At 38.6% G+C, this 25,254-nt stretch overlaps 1 protein-coding gene across 1 annotated transcript in view; it reads right to left on the reverse strand.

The window, feature by feature from the left end:
• Positions 1 to 519: 519 nt before the first annotated feature.
• Positions 520 to 25,254, reverse strand: part of gal3st2 (galactose-3-O-sulfotransferase 2) — a 45,838-nt gene continuing 21,103 nt past the window's right edge. Inside the window, exons 2-4 of the mRNA XM_042415362.1 lie at positions 9,744 to 9,848; positions 5,092 to 5,752; positions 520 to 3,467 (exon numbers count right to left, since the gene is read on the reverse strand). Coding sequence (XP_042271296.1) covers positions 2,469 to 3,467; positions 5,092 to 5,752; positions 9,744 to 9,848 — 1,765 coding nt within the window. The 3' untranslated portion in view covers positions 520 to 2,468. The remainder of the gene's footprint in view (positions 3,468 to 5,091; positions 5,753 to 9,743; positions 9,849 to 25,254) is intronic.

Raw genomic sequence — 25,254 nt, forward strand, 5'->3', positions numbered from 1 at the left:
AGTTAACTCTTGATAGAGTATATCACTTTCTCCTTTTTAATAAAACAGTCTATTGTAGGTCTTTTACTTTCCACCACTAGTTAGGTCTTTCATTCCCTTATTACCTGAATGCTGCATTGAATGAGGCATCACTCACTGTGACAATGTTTTCAATACAGTCAACTTGGTTCAAATATGGTGCGAGTGGCAAGGCTGTACCTGAAGAAAGTGGTGAGTTTAGTGTGACACTATTAACTACACAGTACTTAGTGTTGACTTTAGACAGTCATTTCACTTGCATTGCCACTATGCAGGCTAGTGTATTCTCATCATACTGTATCTAGTGGTATGTCCAACAGAACCTGCTGTTCAAAAGGCAGATACTGAGACCTGTGAACCCAGAAGAACTGTGTTTACTGCTCTCAGTCTTACACTCGCTGTGCTCATTATTTTTACAGTCAATATTCAGCATACAGATTTTTTTCTAAAGAACAGAAACAGTGAAGAAAAGAAACAGTGATATTTTAAGATCATCATCAATCATTTAATGTCCTTTCTTGAACATGTTTTTTTGGATCAAAGTAAAGCTCAGTAGAAAACAGAATACATTTAGTATTCTAAGAATTAGAACACTGTATATAACAACACCTCTCTGATAAAAGAAAGGAAGATTTCTTTCCTGCTAAGTGACTCCATGGTAACTCCATTCTCAACACTAATTTCACATGAGAAAACAATAATGACAGAACATCAGCAGCAGGAGATCTCACTTGGAAACTAAGAATAATTTTTAAATTGTTTTGAGCTAACATGATATTCTTGTGCTAAACAACATGGTCTGAAAGTACAGTATTTAAGTTTCATGGAGAAAGCGGCATAAGAATGTCCTCATCTAATTAATCAGAAAAACATATCAATCTCATGTTAATAAATCAGAATTAACATTTGACGGAAATATGTATATGACATGAACATGTATGATTTGGACAGATCAGGCTTTCTCAACCTTTTTGGACTTTTAACCTGTTTTGGGTTCCAAAATTCTCTTAAGCAATTATTGTGGAGAGTAAAGATTCAAGATTCAGGATTGGTTCCTTTTAAACCATGACCAGAATCTTTCCCTAACCCTAACCAAGTAGTTTTAGTTCCTCAAACTTAACCAAAGCTTTTTTAACTTTTATATGTATTTTGAAAGTCAGTGGCAAAGTTCAGCGCCAAATCAGAAAACTCTCATATAGGTTGTTTTGGAAGGCAGTGACATGGACAACCTGTTTTGCCATGTACATTGGAAGACTTGTTTCACAGTGACCTAGTGCTCTAAGATGCATACCTCATAACCACAAGGCTATTATTCATGGTCAAAAAAAGGTGAATCCTGAAGCATGGTTCACATGTGCTGTCCGGACATCAGATTCTTCAGGACAACACAACTATTCCTTGGGTGTCACTGACAGGCCAAATATGTCATTTGTACAAAAGATTGTCATTATCTGGTAGTAGACTGCCATGGTACTTAACATATTCATGATCCCCACTTTCCATACATGACACCACAAACATTCCTTTACTGCCAGGGCCAGATTACCCCGCAAGGGTGCCCTAGAACTGTGGGCCCCTATTGACACTGCCCCCCCACAATGTCCCTGGTTAGAGTCCAGCTGGGACCTTTGTTGCATATTAACCTTCCCTCATTTTCTGTCTTTCTCTGTTGTATCTATCTAATAAAGGCAAAAATGCGCAAGAAATACTTGCACAAAGTGCAATGTGTAGGATTTAGAGGCATCAAACAGTGCAGTTGCAGATTGCAACAAATTGAACCCCCCTCCCCTTCCAAGCATGTAGGAGAACCTACAGAGACCACAAAACTCTCATAAACGTGAAAAGCCCATAGAGCTAGTGTTTGGTTTGTCTTTTCTTCTGATTATACGCCTATTTAAACATATTTATGAATATTATATTCCATTTCTGCCAAGTCTGCTCTGCTAGATACCACTAAATTCTACACACTGCACCTTTAAACATTTTGACACAAGGTCATAATGTCCTGTACATTATGATAATGCAGGAGGCACAATAAGACCCTTATAACTTCACCATGTATTGTAATTTAGTATATTACTAAAAAGAGCATTACCAAACAGATTTGCAAGTGATCAGATATCACAAACTAATTGCCACACAGTGGACTTGGGGACCTCTGGGGTACCTGAAGGTATGGGGCCCTGGGGCAGTTGTCTGCTTCGCCCAGTTGGTAATTCCCCCTTGTCTACCACCACCTTCGGGAACACCTTTATATGTTTAGCTTCACTTCTGGTAAGGCTCTAAGAATGGCAAAATAGTATGTAGTATGTTCCATCCAACACTTTCAGACCCTGCCACCTCTAGGGCTTATTAATGGCTAGGCATTAAATGGAAAAGCAGCTTCCTGTATCAGTACATAACATCAGAATAGTCCTGTCATTAGTCGAAGCCATCATTCCAGTTGCCACTCATGGCATTCTTGTTTTGTTTCCAGCTGCTGTGTGTGTTAACAGGGCACTTGCGGAGGCCTTTTCGTTCTTGAGATTTGGGAATTTGTGTTTTATGATCTGTCTCTGGTGAGCTTCCCTCACCCAGACCTTTTCCATTGCACCTGTTCTGTCTGAGTGTTGACGCTGTAGAGCAACCATCCTATTTGCTTGTCTATGCTTAGCGGCTAGCTCAGGGAACTGCTGAGTATACAGACGATCTGTGTACTGCAGTTCTGGAGTTATTAGTCTCTGACATTTAGTTTTGGTTTGTCTGTCTATGTGTGGATTTAGGTTATATCCCTGGATCACAGCCGCTCCATATTGGAATGGCTTTAACCCGGCATCTTTTATCTGGGATGGGTCGACTGCCCCTCCATCTTTCAGGCAGCTGATTGCTAGCTTAGCCTGAAGCTTTCTCAACTGAGATACTTCCCTCTTCATCTGCTCTTGCCCAACCAGACTATCCACTTTGTGCCAGAAGGTGGTGTTAAAGTGCAGGTAAATCCTCCAGTCTAAAGCATTCCATCTCTTGATTTTCTCTGCAGTACTAGGTAAAAGTGGGTGACGAGTTCGTTCGCTGCGACTGTTAAGCTTAAAGGAAACCACGTCATCCAGGGACCAGCAGAGGGCATGCTTAAGCAAGACCATAGACTCATCAAAGTATTCAGAAATAAGAATGAGGTGGAAGTCCCGTTCAATGGCTGCAATGGCCACACTGGCTCTCTCCTCCAGGTCTTCAGCACCAGCTCTAATGTTGTTGTCAAAGCCGAAGTCAAAAGACAGAATGTTGTGAGCGTAGTGGTTGTTGGTCACTGATGAGTTGTAGTTCTGCCAGCTGTTGTCCAGGAAGTCGTCCAGGCTGTGAGTCTTGTGAAAGGCTGGGATGCTCTTGTAGTAAATGTAAATGGACTCCATCATGGCCACAGGATGCCTCAGGATGGAGAAATAGAAGGTGTCCGCTGGCATCACCTTTGCTACCTGTAACATAACACAGGAATAACAAAATGGAAATTATATTTATTATCATGATATGTTTATAATTCTCCAGGTAGATGGTGTAAGTGCTGTGAAACACAATGTTAAATAGGTAGCTAAATTAAATTAAATTAAATTAAATTAAATCAAATTAAACTAAATTAAATTAAATTAAATTAAATTAAATTAAATTAAATTAAATTAAATTAAATTAAATTAAATTAAATTAAAAGTAAATGGCAAATCTCTTTTGTTGGTGTCTGTTGGTCTGCCATTTGTTACCGACTTAAATATCTAAACAACCATTAGATAGATTGCTATGACTTTTTACAGGCATTCACAGTCCCAAGAGGATGGATACGAAGAACACTTTGGAGTTCCCCTGACTTTTCCTCTAGCAAGTCAAACTTTTCACTTATTCAGTGAAATAGTCCGTAGAGGGTAAATGGTAATAACTTTAATGATCCACCGATGTTTAATCTAGCGCCATCATCGGCTCAAAATTTTAAGTTGTCTGATACTTTGGTTTATAACCAAATACCACCTAATTAGAGCCCATAAAATTAGTCCACTGGTGTATTTTTTGAAGAAATGCAACAACTGGTTTGCAACACAGTGAACACAGTCATTAATAATGCAGAGCACATGTTTAGATGAGCACTGAAAGGAAGTTTGTTTTAATATGTGGGTGGCATTCTGATTCAGAATATCTAACGTGTGTTTTGCTACTTTGTTATGCATTTGTCCATGTAAAGAGTAGATTGTCTGGACATTGTTTGCGCCTGAACAGCCGAAGCTGGTGTGTCCTTCAGGGCAGTTGACCTATCCTGAGGAACGCACCTGGCAGTGGAGAGCTGGCCAGTGGGGTGGGAGCTGGTCTCATGTATTCTCTTTTCGCTCCATTCTGTCAGTCTCTTACTGCAAGTGGGGCTCTTCCAGTAACAATATTACGATATTATTAACAATACTGACGGTTGTAATGTAAAGAAAATATACATTCACTGACACATGACATTTTCAGAAAGGTGATTATTCAACTCCATGTTTATTACTGAGGTCATTGTGCGTGGTGGTGGTGTACTGGAGTGCAATATATTTAAAAGTGGGTGGACAAAATATAAGAACACTCATACACCATTGCATGTTAGTGCAATACTATTGTATTGCACAGGTGTTCCTAATAAAGTGCTCAGTGAGTGTACATTAGTGCCACCTTTTCCATTAATGCCTGTCCCACAGCTGAACTGCACTATGATGTAACAGCGCATAAAAATGACATTAGTTCCACTGTCGCCTTTCAATAATGTATCTGTTTTGTAAACCATGGAAAACATGGCAGACCCTACAACCAAGACCTTATGTGTTCTTACAAGTTCAGCTTATGGGAAATTCCAGGTTAAAAGTTGCTAAATTCCCATAGCTATTAGGCTTGCAATGTGGGGGTCCAAGTTATTTAAACAACATCAGTCCTACACAGTGACCCCAGTTCCACTTAACCTATGTTTAGCCCTTAAGGGCTCACACAATTGGCCCATCATTTGGAGTCCACATGGATATGCATACAGTACAAAACAGGCATGACAACAGTTAAACCATATAACTTAAGTCATTTTGTAATGAAGCTCACCTCAGCTTTTCTAAACCTCATGTGGTTGCACATAATGTGGAACTCCCTCACACTTCTGCTGCTGACGCCCTCCACAAAATGTGAAGCAAAGGGGAATGGATAAAACAACTGGCTGTGTTTGTTCAGGGGGAGGGCAAAGGTCAAGTTCCTGCTTTCACCATAGCGATACAGGATGTTTAGGATGGTGCTACTTGCTGTTTTGTGTGTCTTGAGGAATACAATGTGAGACTTTGGCTGGCAGGTTGCTTTATTGTGTTCACTTCTGATGTGAGCCTTGAATAAACTGGGTGGAGAGTGGGTGTCTTTGCCTTTTCTAGTGCTGTGGAGGACCAAAGAACCTGGAAGTCCAGGGCTCACTTTGTTTCCGTGTTTGGGTAGAGGCAGCTTTCCAGCTGAAACTTTTCCTGCCTTCATCTGAGAGGCTGTGGCAAGGTTGATGGTTGTATCAACATATCTCGACAGGATATAATTTGATGGCTTTCCATATTCCTCATTCTGATGATGAAGATCTGTAGCTCTTTCTGTCTGTAGAGTCAATTCCTGATTCACTGCCAGTGCAGTCTCAGACTGAAGGCCGTCCCAGACATTTTGCAGAGTAGGAAACAGGTGCTGTTTACTAACAGTGAATCTCAGATGTGGGAGTCCTGTCAGCTTGTCATTCCTGGAAGAAGTCATAAAGGCAGTTAGTATGATGTAATATGATGTACCACATTGTAATATTTCACAACTGGGTTTCCTAAGTCTATTAGGTCATGACCCAATTTTTAGGTATCAAAATTCTCATGACACCAGAAGACTAACTTGTCATCTTGTCATGTGAATGAGAGTGTGGTTTACATAGAACAACAGAAAAGATGATATTTTAGACCTATGGTCCTGACTAGGGTTGGAGGATTTCCTGTGATTCTAAATGTATTACCTCCCAGGACTGTATCACTCCCAGGATTCCTGAGATTTCTCACCATGAATGAAATTTCATTTTATACCTATAACTTTGAATAATTAAGGAGGCACACTGCATTAAGTGGTAAATGGACTGCATGTATATATCACTTTTTACAAGTGTTCAACACTTTGCCTCTCGTTCACCCATTAACACACACTCACAAACTGATGGCAGGGAGATGCCATACTAGGCACAGGCCTAACCATCAGGAGCAATTTGGGGTTCAGTGTCGTGCACAAGGGCACTTCGATATATGACAGGAGGAGCTAAGGAGGACTAATCTGCAATTAATGGACAACCCACTGTCCCTGCGTTCATAGAAGAAAAAAAATTGGAGACCTTAACTTGTAATTATGACTTCCGTACCTCCCAACAATGACTTACAGTCTCATTTTTAACACACTTAATTGCATGCTTTATTTTGATAACTGTTACCAAACATGCTGGTATCATAGTATTTATTGTAGATGCGTCACAAATTTTGATAGGTGTTACTTCCATGTACAGGAAATTGTGACACTAGAGGATCATTTATATGAACAAGACCAAAGTGCTGACGAAGGTGAGGTGTTGCTCTATAGACAGGCGAATTGAAAAGGAGTCTTCTCATTGATGGTGTTTTCTGCTCAGTCAAGAATAGATTAAATGACACAGTTATTTTATGGCTAACTACATATAGTTAACCATAAAATGATGTTTACTCTAATGATTGAATGGAAATTGAATTGATATTGATATTGAATGATGAATTATTTTTTTTATAATTCTTTAGTTTACATGGTAGTAGATCAATTTCTTTTCAGAATACTGTTATCTTTTAGGTGGAAGAAACATAACGTAAACCATACAGAATTATCTGATCCTATACTTACTTACTCTACTATCCTTATCGGTTTTAATCTGTTAAATTAAGTTAAATCTATTTTATTTGACATGGACATCACAATAGCATTGGAACCGCAAAATACAAATATAGCTGCAAGCAGCAATTCGCAGGTTCAAACCTTTTCGTACTCAACAGAAGGAAGCAGATCAATCGTTGAAAATTAAAGCTACAAGCAAAAACAATTGGGTTTCAAGCTTCACAAAGGTGAGCATAGTTCTTTTTAAAGAAGAAGACCAATCACATACTTGTCTCATCATCAGAAAGCCTGCAGCATTTCAATAATTGCACAATCAAAGTCCTGCCATTCACCCCATCTTCATCAGGTTTGAATGAAACTTGGTGTGTGTGTTCAGGAGATAGTGTTGGATGTCTCCAGTAAGTTTAATCAGGATTGCTCAAAGGCATCTTGAGTTATGGGCAAATATGTGATAGGCCACACCCACTTGCACCAATCAATATGGCATTTCAGATTTTGGTTAATTCTCACCCCAAAGCATGCACACCAGTTTTGAAATTCTGTCCACCATGTTCTCAGATACATGTTTGTGGCAGTTTTGGGGCCCCCTATTGGTCAAGTTTGAAATGCTTGGGTAGACCTATTCCTAATCATGAACTGAAGGTATATACCAAGATTTATGATGATTGGAGGAATGGTTAATGACTTATGGCCAATATCTGCTATGCCCCACCATTTGCGAAGATGTTTTTGTTGATGTTTTTCGACAGATCTCATTCAGACATAAAAATAGAAAATACCAGAATATACCAAATTTGGTGCTGATAGAGTCAAAATTCAAAAACTTGAAAAAGTTTTTCAGTATGTGCAAATTAGCAAAAAATCCATCATGGCAGACTTTTATGGTCCATGAGGTGGTTTTGTACACCTCACTTTTCCCTTTTGAGTACATTAAGCTTGACTTGTGAGTCAAGTCAGTCGGACTTACGTTGTGAAAGGTGTGGCCTTTCGCACTAGAGAACGCCCAGTAAATATGTGTAAAGTTGCTGTATATCATGTGTAGACCACACCATGTAAATTTCATGTCAATCGGATGACATTTGTGACATAAGGCTGACTTCCTGTTGCCATTGGGGGGGCTATGACTATGACTCAATATTGACATGTAGATGTGGTCAGGCCTTGACTCTTATCAAGCATGAGAAATGTGATGCAGATTGGACAATGTAAAGCAGAGTTACAACAATGTCCTATTTAATACCCCAGACATATTTTGGGCAAAATTGATCAGCACTCCACATCAAGGGCATTCCATGAAAAATAAAAAGCTTCGCAATTTAACATCGCAAAGGTCTTCAGATGTAACCTACTAAATTTGAAGTTGCTAGAGTTAAATCTCTGGGAGGAGTTCGTTAAAGTACAATGCCTGTCAATAGCTTCACTTTATGAAAAAAATGCAAAGTAGATTCAAAATGGCTGACTTCATGTCAGATTTAGGGTATGGCGTCTATGTCAAATTTAAAGGTGGGGGCTTTGACTTAGAAATTTTCTAGGGGGTGCCCTCGAGTCATTTTGCCACACCCAAGCCCATGGCCCATATCAGATATCAAGTTATGTCACTTCTGATGCATGTGCAAAGTTTTGTGAGTTTTCGAGCACCCCTGGCACCTCAAAATTGCTAAAAGTAATAAGGGGGTGCTACAGAGCCGAAGAGCCATGCCCAAGCCCAAGCCCAATTGTGATACTAACTGAAATATTTACTAATGCAAACATAGCAAGGTTTCATGAGTTTTTGCGCATCCTAAAGGCCTCAAACGTGTTTGTAAAATGAAAATTGATACATGAAATCCAAAATAGTTGACTTCCTGTTAGGTGAAAAAAATTGAGAAAATATGTATTATGTCGATAATGATGAAAGCAATGAACCAACCGAATTTCATGCACATCAGAGAAACGTGCTAAATTGGCCCAGCATTTGGGGGCGCTATGGAGCCAGATAGCATTGTCTGAGCCCTGTCACTACAGAACTTTGCAATTTTTGGCAGTTCCGACGTGTATGCCAATTTTTGTGAGTTTTCGAGCATCCTAAGCCCCTCAAAAATGCAATGGCGTACTAGAATAATAAAAATGATAATAATCCCTTCAAAAACAATAGGTTCCTCACACTTTCTGTTGGGTCCCAGGCACTTTCATGCTTGGGCCCTAATAACAACAACAACAACAACAATAATAATGATAATAATAATAATAATAATAATAATAATAATAATAATAATAATAATAATGCCTTCAAAAACAATAGGTTCCTTTTTGCAGATATTATTCACATGTCAGAGTGGTTATAGGATAGTGTGTGACATCTTAGTGCTGACCTAAAGTTATACTGTGTGGAGTGAGTGACAAAAAAGCTTGCTATGGATGTCTAGCTGTATTGTTAGGGCGATTATCTGCACTTGATATCCATTTGTTGAACACCACTCTGTACTCTGATTCAGGGTGGAGGCCTGACTAAGCCTCTTATCCATCCACCTGCATAGTTTTGTTTATTTGTTTGTTTGTTTGTTTTCATTTTTCACACTCCAGTCAGTTTACACTTATTCTGAAACATATTTTGCCACACAGCTGGACTGCAAGCTGCCATTTTAAGCATACAGAAGGAACTTGAAAAGTTGATCTAGATATGATACTGTATTTATCATATAAAGAACTGCATCTCAATTTCATTGACAGTTGTGTGGTAGTAATAATGAGATTTGAACAAGTGTTTTGGTTTCTGGATATCAGTCAGTTTGACTTTGGTGAGAGGCTTGCAGTTATTGTTCACCCAGAACTCAGACATTTGAGTGTTGTGAGTATGACTTTACCTGGCTTGGCGGGCGACAAAGGTCTGAATGGCAATGCAGACCACGAGCAGGATGAGTAGAATCCACAGAGAGTGACGCCTGCTGCACAGCACTCTCCTCACACACCTGCAGGGGATACACAACACATGCCCACACATACACACACACACACACACACACACACACACACATGCAATATGATACAGTTTGATTATATATACTACCGTATTTTCTCTAATAGTGGCCAGGGCCTTTATTTACCTCAACTGCAGAGGGCACCAGGCCTTTATTGGAAGCAAGCTTATTGCTTTATTCCTATTCCTATTCCTATTCCTATTCCTCATATTTTAGTACAAAGCCTCCCTGTTTTCTGATCTGCTTCCGTTTGCTCTGTTAAATTTTTGTTGCTGCATTATGCTATGAATAAAATTAAAAGCCTTCATTTCCCGACTTTTATTGTGAAACATTACACAAACATTTCAATATAACTTGTGTGAAGTATGACCGGTCAAGTACGGGAGGGAAAATATGGCCAGTGTCAGTTAAAAACTAAACAAATCTGAGGTAATGTTACGCTGGACATAAACATTAATAGCCAGTTAACAGCACAGTAAAATATCAATCAGCTGTCTCTCTGGCTCCAAGCTAACTTTCTTCCTCCCACCTCCAGCTAGCCATGCTGTCCTCTTGTCAGCTAACAGGAGCCCATGTTTCTGTTTTTTCCAGTATCTGATCCTTTTCAGGTCAGTGTCAAAATGTCTTGCAGCTTTCGCTCCTTAATTTTCTTCCGCATTTTCCAAAACTCTCTCTTTGAATTTGACATTAAACTTCCGTCTGGTGGGTGTCATGTTTGCTCTCTACAGTGTTGTGGCATTGGTGTTATGGAAAATCTAGTCACTGACACTTGCAAAAGGTCCTATATGGTACTTCAGTTATAGCTACTATCTTGCCACTATCTTGTGGCACTTGTACATTACTAAAAACCACAGTCACATTATAACAGGCACCAAAAGGAGAGGGGTGGACATTTCTTTTCATTTGATAACGTTAAAAGTAAAGTTAGGCTTTGATGTCGGTTTCCCAACTCATTTTCAAAAAAGACGAGAGAAAAAGAGGGAGAGGGGGCTAGAGATTGAATAAAGAGATGGAGCTGGTAAGAAAGCAGTGAATCAGATCATTAAAAAAAAATATTTACTTGTTTCACAGTGGTTACTTTCTGGAGCATAAATAAACACACACACACCCCGCACATCACCGTACAACCCTGCAACGGTGCACAGCAACACCTGATTTGGCCTGAATACGGCTTCAATCCATCCTTGTTTTTTCCCTCCCCGGCCTGTATTTGGGGCTGGCCTTTATTTGTTCGTGTCGACCACACCCCCGGCCATTACTGCAGGCTTTTAATTGAATACTGACCACTATTAGAGAAAATATGGTATATACATATATAGTATATATACAGTATATATAGCAACTACTGTCCTTTTCGTCTGCAGACTTTCTATATTTAAACGACCAGTGTGTAAGATTTAGGGGGATCTATTGGCAGAAATGGAATATAAATTTCATAAGTATGTTTTCATTAGTGTATAATCACCTTTATATCTACATAGGGAGTAGGTCCTCTTCCACTTGTTTATTTGTTAGGATCCCCATTAGCTGTGCCCTAAAGCACAGCTAGTCTTTCTGGGGTCCGCATTTAAAAACATACATTAAACATTACAGTCAACACAAATGGCATACAAAAGACATGTATTAGAGAATAATGTTAATATATATGAGTAGAACTTACACAAAAAGGGAGTGAAAACCGGCCTTCTGTTGCCTGTCTAGTGGCATATGTATATGACTCTAAATTGTGTTTTAATTGACTGTACTGATATATATGAGTAAAACTTACACAGCAAAAACTACAAATCAGCATATGCATAGCATCCTACAAATATGTTGTTCCTAGGTGTGTCCTTATTTGATTTTTAAACACTGATTTCTATGTCAATTTAGTCAGTGACAGTGGTAAAGAATTCCATGTTTTCATTGCTCTATATACTACTGTGTGTTTAAGGAAATTAGTATTTGCCTTGGGAAGTGAAAACCAGCCTTCTGTTGTCTGTCTAGTGAATGATTTGAACCAAATACTATGATTTTTGTTTTGGATATGTTAAGTATCAATTTGTTTTTAAAAATCCACTTTCCAATAATATCTAGCTCCCTGTTTAAGATGTCAGTCAAATCAGCAAGTGTTGTTGCTAATGCATGTACAGTATTGTCATCTGCATACATAGTTAATTTAGCATTTTTTAGTATGAGAGGTAAGTCATTGGTAAAAATGGAATACATAAGTGGGCCTAGGCAGCTCCCTTGCGGAACTCCACATTCCACAGACATGCTATCTGAGTAACCTCCATTAAAGAAGACTCTCTGCGATCTATTTACCAGATAGCTTTCCATCCAGGCAACTGCAGATGGTCTAAATCCATAACACTCAAGCTTTTCAAGAAGAGGCTCATGGTCAATAACATCAAATGCTGCCGTAAAATCTAGTAGGACTGCCCCACATATCATTTTGTTGTCCAGATCTCTGTATTTGCACTAAAGCTGTGCATGTAGAGTGTCCCTTTCTGTAAGCATGCTGGAAGTTTGTTTTCAGATTATTTACTGAGAGGTATTCTTGTATTTGATCAAATATTGCTTTCTCAAAGATCTTACTTAGTGCTGGTAACAAGCTTATGGGACGACTATTAGGACCACTAAATGATGTTTTCTTGTCTTTGGCAGTGGAGTAACTTTTGCTTCTTTCCAAGCCTGTGGAAAGATTGATTGTTTCAGGCTGGTATTTAGTATGTGACAAATTGGGTGTGCAATATAGTTTTTAGCCATTCTAATCAGTTTACCATCGATATTATCAATCCTTGTTTATCATTACATATTAACTTTATTAATTTGTCGACTGTTTCTACTTTTAATTCACTGAACTCAAAATTTATCCACCATATTTTTATGTTAAATATGGATAATCTATTGTCTGGCCCATGTGATAATTCTCTCCTTAATTTATGTACCTTGCTTCTAAAGTAATCATTCAAGTAATTTGCAATTTCTTTGGGTTTTGTTATAAAGGTACCCCCACACTCAATAATGTAGGTTGTGGAGAGGCGTTTCTTCCCATTATATTATTTAATGTACTGCAAAGCTTTTTCCCATCAATCTTTGTCCTGCTTAAATGTCAAGTATAATATTGTTTCTTTTTCTTCTGATTAAGTTTTGTGACATAATTCCTCAGTTTACAGTATTTTTGTCTGTCAATTATACAACCACTTTTTTGTGTTGTTTTCTTTGCCTCGTTCCCCTGAGCCATATATCCCTTTAATTCCTCATCAACCCATGGCACTCAACAAGACCTAACCATCAGTTTCTTAACAGGGGCATGTTTGTCAATAATTGGTTGAAACTTTTTGAGGAATAGTTCCGGTGCTCCATCTGGTTTTTTTTCATTATAGATGTTTGACCAACATATATTACTGACATCCTCCAAGAAAGCTTCTTCAGAGAACCTCCTATAGGACCTTTTGTATACAACTCTTGGCTTAGCTTTGGGTACTTTACTTTTTCTTGCAATTACTACTACATTATGATCACTACAACCTATTGGAACTGACACAGCCTTAGTATATAAATCATCTTCACTCAAGTAAATATGAACGATACACGATGATGTGTTGATACTGTTGGGCCTCAAACCATAATTGATAATTATTGCAAATAATCAACTGTGTTCCTCACAGATCCAACAGTTGGTGCCCTAATTATTGATTAAGGTTAACAATATCTTGATTTCATAATTCATAATTATCTATGATAATTGTGAATTATTGCTAATAACCAAACACACTACTGCCCGTCCCAACAATACCCTTGTTGTTAGAACTTAATCTAGTTGGTTGTAACACCATTTGTTTCAAACAGCTTGCGTCAGTTATGGTAACCAATTGATGTTTTAAGGGACAATTATATGATCAATATTTAAGTCTCCTGTAAAAACAACTTCCATATTCAATTCACATACTTTATCTAGCATCTCACCCATAGCTTCTAAATAATTGCGGTTTGAGCTTGGTGGCCTATAGCAGCAGCCCACTTAAATGGATTTAATATGAGGTAAATTAACTTGTAGCCATAATATCTCAATTTCATTATACATGAGATCCTCCCTCACTTTCACAGGAATATGATTTTGAACATAAAAAGCTACACCGCCCCTATACCTGTTCCTGTCCTTTCTGTACAGATTATACCCTTGCACACAGCTTGATCATTAAATGTTTTATCCAAATGTGTCTCAGATATTGCAAATATGTTAACTGTGTTTGAAAACAAAAGATCAGTAATTTCATACACTTTGTTCCTTAAACTACAAATATTCAAATGAGCAATCTTCAAGCTTTTCTTTGGAAGTAAAGCAGCAATAGACATGAGACATGAAATGTATTTCCCACCCTTATTTTACCTTCATATGTTGTGTGTGTTAATGCATATTGTTCATGTCATCAATTGGAAGTTCCCTTTCTTTCGCTTTAAGGCCGTTTGTGGATGATCAGTTTGTCATATCGTATAAAAGTAATGTCCCCTCTTTCTCTGGCAGCCTTCATCTTAGGATGCAGCTCCTTTCTCCTCTGCCGAACTGAATCAGGATAGTCCTCATTTATAAAAATGTTTGATCCTTTCAGCTTTTTTGCATTGCCCAAAACTCTGTCTCTGTCCTTGAGCCTAAAAACTTCCCATTAGAGGTCGAGGTCTGCCAGAGATGCCTTCTGCTGCTTTAGACACTTTTCCAGCCCGTTGAGCTTGTTCTATCCCTATGGTGTGGGGATCCAAATCCAGTTTGTCCCTGAAAAATGCAAGCATCTTCTCTTCTGATTCTGACCACCTTTCGTTCTCAGTCTCAGGGATACCATCAATAATCACATTGTGGTGCCTAGACTGACCATCAAGAAAGTCCACTTTGGTATCCATTACAATCATTGATTCTGCCAGTTTATGTATGTCAGCTTCATTTGATTTACAATTCAATGACATACTAGTACTGCCACTTTTCAAGTCATCTACCTCCTTTTGTGTAAATTGGAGGCTGACTTTTAATTCTTGCAGCTCTTTCAAAATGGCATCCATTCTTGTGTTAGTCATGTCTTGCTGTTGTAGCAGTTCTTTATAAAAAAACCTTTCTGTTGCTCGAGTAGATCACGCATCTGTGCCTGTGAGATATATTGTTCATTGTCTTTTTCCTTCTCCTTTCCACCAGCCATCTTGGCAGCTTGGGAAAGCCTTTTGCTGTAGGCCCCAACTGCACTGAGGTAAAAAAGTCCAACTAAATCAGATTTCGGTCTAAATTTCCTTTTTGTGTGTTGCAAAAACGCACTTAAAACCACTTGTGAGATTTTGGTGGAGGAAATAATGAAGATTGAGAAGATTTCTGGCAGATTTATTTCCACAGGTTCTGCAGCACAGGAAGCAGGAAGATTTTCACGGACACTGTAGATTCTCCTACACGCCTCAAAGGGAGGAGTGAGGGGGAGGGGTATTCAGTTGGTTGCAATCTGCAACCTCACAGCTAAATGCAACTAAATCCTACACACTGTTCCTTTAAGCACTGTGCAGTTTTTGTTTTGGAGTGGAATCTTTAAATGGATGAACATGTCAAGAGATTTTTTCCACCACTGAGATCCTCCCAGAATATTATGAAGTGATTTTGACAGCAGCTGCAGATGGATGGCAACCCTGTGTGGAGACTTGGTTCAGAGTGGAGGTAATAACAGCATGAGAGAACACCCTGTAACCTTTTGCCATTGCAGCTCTTCCAGCGACTTCGCACTGCCTCTGGGTGAAACAGAATATCAAATTATGATGGAATGAATTTTCCATTTTACCAGACAGAAAACCACAGTCTCTACTCATAGTGTTTCACCAATGACGAATCTCCTGATCACCACAGTTAGATACACTGCTTTTCCTCAAATAAACAAACTTGTTCATTTGTTTCGATTTTTCTCCTTTCTTTACTTTTGTTTCATCCAACTGTATTTGTTTTTTTACACAGTAATTTTAATTAAAGACTGTGGACTGAATAATTAAGTAGTCTAATTGTATAATATTAATAAAAATGACCCCAAGCTGCAATTCTGTTGTTCAGGAGTTACTGGCAATAAGCATGTTACTCAAGTCATTATTTTTACTGATGTTTGACCTGAAGTAAATTGAACTTTTTTAAAAATTAATCCAATCCAGGTTTAGAAGATACAGCTCTATAGCAAGGTTTGGCACCTTTATCAGACACTCTGGAATGTTCTGTGGACATGCTCACCCACCAGAGTGTTGACACTGGATGTACAAAACCCCAGATTACCTTTAATGACAATGCTCAGATCACTGCCAACATTTTTTATATTATTATAAGTATCTGTGCTTAACAACTACTGTTATCTGATGAGTTAAATAAAGTTTGTGGTCATTCTTAAGTACAAATAAGCCAAGAGTATTTGTTAAATAAACTCAGGTTGTTGTCATTATAGTTGATGCCAAACAGGCAAAGCAGGTAACTGTCTTAGGGCACCAGACTCCCAGTGGCCCTGGCCCCTTTAAGTCTCAAGTTCACCGAGTCAGTTGGTTTGTAACAATTTTGAAATATGCACCACTAAAATACAATATAAACTGAAATGCTACAGGCCATAAATCCTGTATTTTTATCTTATCCTGAGGCCTTGTCTGACAGAGGAGCCCTTGATTAGCCAGACATCATACAGTAGATGAACTCCAAGAAAATCAGGCGGGCCTTGTGTGTCCAAGGCCATTAGATTCCTAAACTATTTTTGCTTAAATTAGGCAGCTATTACTATACTTGCCACTCACCATTGTTTAATAAACTCACATTACAGCCACTAACAGAAATTAAATTTAAAAATTCAAGGACCCTACCAGAAAATACAATTGTACTTTTACAATTACTTTTAATTATCACACATCATCAATGAAAACATTTTACAGTTGACCAATGATTCAAGGAGTTCTCTATCTAGGAAAGTATTGACGGAGTTCAGTCTGTATGTCATCACTCATGCCCTGATTCCAGTTTTTATCGAACTGACATTTCAGAAGAATGACATCACTGTACAGAGTGTTGTGTAGGGTAGTGAGAGTCTGTACGACAAAGTCCTCAGTCTTGGGATATATGTCACTGGAGAATAACGTTATGTCCAATATGTCAACAAGTGATGGAAAGTCCCTCTACAGTGAAGTGTCCATAAAACTGCGAAATCTGCATGTTCTGCATTGTCCAAAGCTAGTGAAATAAGGGTGCTGACTGGTTGTTTGAGAACTGAATTACAGTAGCAGCTATGTTTGTCTAATACAGCTAAATTTTAACTCTCCATAATATTGTCATATAGATTAAATAAAGACTGTTGGAGCAGCAGGGGCTGAGATATCCTAACTTTTAGTCTCTGTAGTCAACCAGCACTGGATTCAACACTTCCCATAATGCAACTCTATAGTGTCTATTAGTTAGAAACTTACTGCCTGATAAATGTCTACATCTTTCAAACTAGATGTTTGTAATTTTCTGTTTTAAACTTGCAGTGTCCAAATCCAAGCTAAGATAGCCCTGAGGGGTGTTCCATCAAGCTGGCTAATGGGATAGCCTGGCTTATTTCGATAAGCCTCACTAACTTAATTGAGAGATCCGTTCCATCACCGTGGCTTGTATGAGTCCCAACTCAGTAACCATGGTAACTTCAGCAGAACTAGCCTGCTCCGTGGCAGGCTGACGGTCAAGCTTAATTTAGCTGTGTGTCATAGAATGTCCAATGGACGGAAACAGACTCTCAAAAGATGGTTCCATCAAGTGTCTTTTCACACTCGCAACCCTTTTAATTAAAAGCTTAGTATTCATAATTTAAGAAATAAAAGTGTGCCAGCATTATTTTGAAGTTATTTATTTATTCATTCACCCATTTTGTTCAAGCTGTGAAGACAAAAAGAAAATTATATAAGTCCAAACCATGACCTTCTGCTGTGTTTAAATGTATACAGTGAAAACTGCTTATAGTGATCACAGTTACAGTGATCAGCTGCTTATATGGATCAAAAAGCTCTGAGACAGAATCATTCCTATACAACATTTATGCTGTTTAAATAAGTCGCCTATAGAAATTAAGCAGTCCACCCACAGTGTTCATTTTGGGTCTCTTCATACATGACAACATATGGAAAAACATTTTAAACCACATAAATCTATTTTCGTACACTACTCCCATGATAAGCGGCTGCTGCTGTGTGCACACTGAAATCATGACAGAAAGTCATTTTCTACCAATGACAAACGTAGTCTCCCTGAAACTTATGACAATAAAAGGGGGGGGGGGGGATTTAAGTAAATTTCACTGCTATCTTTGCCTTTAAGAAGGAACTTTGCCTATAAATTAGATGGTATTCTACATGACAAATAAAGAAAAAGAAAAGGTTATAATAATCATCATAATAATCTAACCTTTAGGCCATCACTACCCACCTACAGGTAAACAACTGATCTGTCATCAATTCTGTGCCAAATCATCTCCTTGATCTTGTTAATTGCAGTAGTTTTGCCTTTTTTGGTGAAAACTCCTTTATATTCTTCATAATGTTTCATCAGCAGGTTTGTTCTGTGGCGGAGAAGAACACTGCACTAGTTTTCTCTTCTTTTTGCGACATAGTATCGTGTTTTCGACAATCAACTGTTCTGGGATGCTTATGTACTCCATGCACTCGCACACTTCAAGCTTATTCCAGTCTGGCTAGACTTAGCGTTGACTCAACATTAATTTTAGCATTGTCATTGTCGGCTTGAGCCTCAAATGAAAGTTGTCGTTAATTCTAGCCAGGCTTTTTCAAGTAGGTGCAGCTTTCTTAAGACTGACATACTTAGACTGTGGAATGCAGCGAACCTTATGAGTTATGATTTTTAATAGTGTTGACATCATAGGTTGGATTTTGCTAAATCAAGACACTTATACTAAGTTTGGTATTGATAAGCCATTCAGAGACAACATGATAGTTTATTGAATATGCCATTGCCAAATTTTGCATAATTGAAATGTCATCCCTCAGCAAAATCAGTGAGAAGACCGGCCATAAGGGACTGAATACATGCTGACATGCTACGGTAAGCATATTGTGTCATTTCCTGTTGCCGACTGTGGTTACTGATAGTGTTTTTGCTGCTCCCAGTTCAGTTAACTTTGCTATATTTCTCACTACTGTGGATAAACACCTGCTGTATATTTAAACGTACACTAGTTCTTCTTAAGCACTTTTAGCTCTCTCCTTCTTTTACCGACTTTTCTCGCTAATCCCTAAGTTGTTAGTTATCTTTAGCTCAGCAGTTAGCTTAGCAGCTAAACCTAGTGAAACAGTTAGCGATGGCTTCTCTCTCTCCCTCTCACTCTCCTGCTCTATCTTGCTCAGTGCGTCAAATGTTTATTTATTCCTCTGCCTCCTTTAGTGAAAACGGTATGTGTAATAAATGTAGTTTATTTGCAGTGCTGGAGGCGAGGCTCAGTGAATTCAAAGCGCGGCTCTGCACCATGGAAAACCAATCAGTAGCTAATGCAGTTAGCCAGCCTCCAGTATCCAATGTGGGCTGACCTAGCGTAGCTCCTACTCCCCCGGTAGTTCCCGAGCAGTCGGGAAGCCAAGGTGGCTGGGTGATTGTCCGAAGGAAGTATAGCCCTAAGCAGAGGCTCATGGTTCACCACCAACCAGTTCATGGTTCTAACAGGTTCTCCCTACTCAGCAACACACCTGCTGAGAAACCAACTCTGATTATTGGCAGCTCCATAGTCAGAAACGTGAAGTTAGCGACAACAGCAGCCATAGTTAAATGCATTCCTGGGGCCAGAGCGGGTGACATTGAATCAAATTTAAAATTGCTGGCTAAGGATAAATGTAAATATGGGACAAGTGTTATTCACATCGGCAGGAACGACTCTCAATTATGCCAATCGGAGGTAAGTTAACTAAAATTAATGTTGAGTCGGTGTGTACATTTGCAAAAACAATGTCGGACTCTGTAGTTTTCTCTGTGCACCTGCCAAACCTAACCAGTGATGACATGTATAGCTGCATGTCATCATTCAACCGCTGGCTGTCGAGGTGGTGTCCAGCAAATGATGTGGGCTTCATAGATAATTGGCAGACTTTCTGGGGAAGACCTGGTCTGAGTAGGAGAGACGGCATACATCCCACTTTGGATGGAGCTGCTCTCATATCTAGAAATATGGCTGAGTTTATTAGTTGACCAAAACCATGACAACCCAGAGTTGAGACCAGGAGGTTGCTCTAATGGAGCAGTTACCCATCCAAAACCACACAGAGACTGTGTCTGTCCCCTGACCACTTAAATCACTTAAATCCAAAGTAAACAGAAGAGGATTCATTCATAAAAATCTAATAAAAATTAAAACCAATACTACAGTAGTACAACAAAATAAGAGAATTAAATGTGGACTCTTGAACATTACATCTCTGTCATCTAAAGCCGTATTAGTAAACAATTTAATCTCAGATCATCATATTGATTTATTCTGTCTTACTGAAACCTGGCTGTGTCATGAAGAATATGTCAGCCTAAATGAATCCACTCCCCCAAGTCATATTAATACTCACATTCCTCGAGACACTGGCCGAGGAGGTGGAGTTGCAGCCATTTTCAACTCAAGCCTAATCATCAACCCAAAGCCTTGTTCTTAGTCTTTCTCAGCCAACCTGGAAAACTTTACAGCCAGTTATATTTGTTATAGTGTACCGTCCTCCTGGCCCGTACTCTGAAAGCCTATCTGAATTCTCAGAGTTTTTATCAAACTTAGTCCTTAGTACAGTTAAAGTAATTATAGCAGGTGATTTTAATATTCATGTGGACGTCAATAATGATAGTCTTAGCACTGTGTTTATCTCATTATTAGACTCAATTGGCTTCTCTCAGTGTGTAAATAATCCCACTCACTGTCTTAACCACACCCTCGACCTTGTTCTGACTTATGGGATTGAAATTGGACATTTAATAATTTTTCCACAAAATCCTATTTCATCAGACCATTACTTGATAACTTTTGAATTCCTATTACTGGATTACACGCCATTAGAAAAAAAAAGTCTTCACCAGATGTCTATCTGATAGTGTTGTAGCTAAATTTAAGGAAGCAATTCCATCAGTAATGAATTCAATGCCATGTCTCCATACTACAGAGGACTTTTATGCTAATTTTAGTCCCTCCCAAATTGATAATCTTGTTGATAGTGCTGCAGGCTCATTGCGAATAACACTCGACTCCATCGCCCCTTTAAAAAAGAAGATAATAAAACATAAGAGGTTACCTCCATGGTATAACTCCCAAACCCGCAAATTAAAACAAACATCGTGAAAATCTGAAAGGATTTGGCGTTCCACCAAAGTGGAAGAATCTCGCTTAGTCTGGCAAGATAGTCTTCAAAGATATGGGAAGGCCCTCTGTAATGGCAGAGCCGCCTATTACTCAGCATTAATAGAAGAGAATAAAAACAGTCCTAGGTTCCTTTTTTGATTCAGGCATTTTAGCCAACTATAGACCTATATCTAATCTTCCCTTTCTCTCTAAGATCTTTGAGAAAGCAGTCTCTAATCAGTTATGTGACTTTCTACAGAACAATAGTTTATTTGAGGATTTTCAGTCAGGATTTAAAGCGCATCATAGCACAGAGGCAGCACTGGTGAAAGTCACAAGCGACCTCCTAATTGCATCGGACAGGGGATTTCTCTCCATACTTGTCTTGTTAGATCTTAGTGCCGCATTCGACACAATTGCCCATCAAATCCTTTTACAGAGACTGGAACATTTAATTGGCATTAAAGGAACTGCATTAAGCTGGTTTAAGTCCTATTTATCAGGCCTATTTCAGTTTGTACATGTTAATAATGAATCCTCCATGACGGCAAAAGTTAGACACGGAGTTCCACAAGGTTCTATGCTTGGACCATTGCTATTCACCTTGTATGCTTCCTTTAGGTAATATTATTAGGAAACACTCCATAAATTTTCATTGTTATGCAGATGATACCCAATTATATTTATCAATGAAGCCTGATGAATCCAATCAGTTAAACAAACTCCAAGCATGCCTTAAAGACATAAAGACCTGGATGACCTGCAATTTTCTACTACTAAACTCAGATAAAACTGAAGTTATTGTGCTTGGCCCTAAACACCTTTGAAACACAGTTTCTAATGATATAGCTTCTCTGGATGGCATTATCCTGGCCTCCAGCACTCCCATAAGGAATCTGAGAGTTATCTTTGATCAGGATACGTCCTTTAACTCCCACATAAATCAAATTTCAATGACTGCCTTTTTTCACTTACGTAATATTGCAAAAATCAGGCACATCCTGTCCTAAAAAGATGCAGATAAACTAATCCATGCATTTGTTACTTCTAGGCTGGATTATTGCAATCAGGCTGCTCCAACAAGTCTCTGAAGACTCTCCAGCTGGTCCAGAATGCAGCTGCATGTGTACTAACAAAAACTAGAAAAAGAGATCATATTTCTCCCATTTTAACTTCACTGCATTGGCTTCCTGTAAAATCTAGAATAGAATTTAAAATCCTTCTCCTAACTTACAAAGTCCTTAATGGTCAGGCAGCATCATATCTTAAAGAGCTCATAGTACCGTATTACCCCACTAGAACACTGCACTCCCAGTATGCAGGCTTACTGGTGGTTCCTACAGTCTTTAAAAGTAGAATGGGAGGCAGAGCCTTCAGCTATCAGGCTCCTCTCCTGTGGAACCATCTTCCAGATTTGGTCCGAGGGGCAGACACCCTCTCTACGTTTAAGAGTAGGCTCAAAACTTTCCTTTTTGATAAAGCGTATAGTTAGGGCCAGCCAGGCTAGCCTTGGATCAGCCCTTAGTCATGCTGCTATATGCCTAGACTGCCGGGGGACTTCCCATGATGCACTGAGCTCCTCTCTCCTTCATTGCATGCATGTACCATCAATGCATGTTGCTAACTTGGCTTCTTCCCCAGAGTTTTTTGTGTTTTCTCATCTCGCAGGAAACCCTGGGTTGCAGACCGAGCCTTCGCGGTCCTTCACAGTTCTGTTGGTGTCCTTCCCTGGCTATTGCTGCTGTTATTGTTATTGTTATGACTGTTGTTATTCTGTCTTTTGTTGTGATTTGGCGCTATATCAATAAAAATCGATTGATTGATAAATTGATAAGCAGTTAGTGACTGCCTGACCATTAATCAGCCATGTAATACATTTCAATTGGGTTTATGTGCTAACCACAGTAGTGAAACAGTTCTTCTCAGGGTGATCAATGACCTATAATTAGTAAATAGTAATAATAGTGAAGTGTCTACATTATAGTTATTAGATTAGAGTGTTAAAGTGACAATTTGTGTATCTCTTGGTAACTTTATATCTAGGTAAATTTACATCACAGTTGCAGCTGCACAGATGCAGTATGTTACCTCTAGACCACATAATCCAGAAACACAATGTATAATTATTCAAATGACACACAGTTGTACTTATGCTTGTCCCTAGGGGACGTAAACCTTGTTAAGTCACAGACATCCCACCACTTCTTGCAACTCGACACAGACAAAACTGAAATTCTTCTTATTGATTCTAAAATACTGTGTCGAGAAGTGTGTTCTCATCCATCTTCTGCCTACCTGCAGTACAACAGAAATCTATGTGCAATGGTTTAATCTGAATTTATGTCCCAGAGTCACATCCCCAACACCACAAAAACTGCCTGTTATTTTAAAAAATATCTCCAGAATAAGAGGCTTCTTGTCTTAGGCTGATGAAGAAAAACTGTTGGACTGTTGTATCATCCAGGTCTGCCTAAAAAGTAGGTGTGTGCCCGAATACAAATACGTTACTCGTCAAAGCACAAATAGTGGAGTTTTTTTTACAAACATTTATTTCATACAAATATTTTAAAAATTATTTGTTTTCAGGAAGAAAAAAAAAGTCACCTATCAGCACACAGGTCGGTTACATCACTATCTCTCTCCTCTGCTCCCGTTACGTCTATCAGCAGATCTCAACTAGGGGAGTCACATAAACCTGCTACATGACGCACATTTCCTTATTTGGACATCACTCCTGGAGTTGGGGATGTTCACCAGAGATTAAGCTGAGCTACTGACACAAGGGAAGTGCTCCCAAGGGACTCTCCATAACCTGTTGTTCCCCTTCTCCCTTCCACAAAGTTAGGTTGTAGAAAATAGGCAGTAAATGAAAAGTGCAAAGCAAGAATCACCTTTGAAGTTCTTCCCTTCACATTACACTGTGTACTGTCTTTGTGTTATGGGTGTATAAATAAGTAGAGGTCTGCCTGCATGTTGGTGATGCATTTGGTTCTAGCTCAGTAGTCAGCGCAGTCGTCTATGATCTGGGAGAGTAGAGTTCAAGACATGCTGTGGGGACCTTCTTTGTAAAATAGTTTATTCATAAACACTTATTTTAACATTTTAATGTCTTAAAATTAAAAGCATAATAAAAATAAAAACTGGATTTTTATGGCTATTTCCACTTTTATTCAAATACAAATACAATTTTGCTGCCTCAACAAATATAGATACAAATACAAAAATACTGGGCCCTCTGCACATCCCTACTGAAAAGACTGAGATTCACATAAAATATACAATATACAACTTATACCACATCCCCCAACAAGTATCCCAACAAGGACAAATCTGATCATATTTCACTTGTTATTAGATCCTTGTATTGGCTTGTGGTTAGTTTCATGATTTATTACAAAGTTTTACTTTTACTTTACAGCCATGCTCCACAGAACCTCTCTGACCTGCTTATCCTATGACAAACCTCTCAGCACATCTGGCTGGGGCTCTCTGGTTGTTCCAAGAGAGAAATCTAAATTTGGTGAAGCAACTTTTGGTTTTTAAGGGCCTAACTCTTTGTCAGATTGCATTTGACGTGCTCCAACATTAACATTGTTAAAAAGCAGACTGAAAACATTCCTTTTCTCATGTGCAATGGATTAATTTTGAATGTTGTTTGTGTTTAAACTTTTTATAATCTCCTCTGGAATGAAATGTGCCATATAAATAAAGTTTTGCTAGTTTGCTTGCTTGCTGTAAAAGAAAAGAAATAGTGGTCAGAAATGTGACATTTTGAGTAGCTTGAGTTCCATTCCATGTGTTAATATGCATTATTACTGTTTAGCATGTGCAGATACAGATTATTAAATCTGTATGTAAACCAGTAAAACGCAGAGAAAAACATGATTTTCAATAATAATGTAAACAACAGAATCACAGCCTTAAAGCTGTTGATAAAGATTTACATTAAACTTTGATAGATGAAACTTCAAGGGGTCACCAGACTCACAAGGCTATCAACACATGATTAGCTCCAGCATCTACATTTCCTCATTATGTTGAAAGAAAACATAATTCAGGCAGCATTATGTTTCCTTCAA

The sequence above is a fragment of the Thunnus maccoyii genome, chromosome 6, assembly GCF_910596095.1.
Source record: "Thunnus maccoyii chromosome 6, fThuMac1.1, whole genome shotgun sequence".
Classification (NCBI taxonomy): domain Eukaryota; kingdom Metazoa; phylum Chordata; class Actinopteri; order Scombriformes; family Scombridae; genus Thunnus; species Thunnus maccoyii.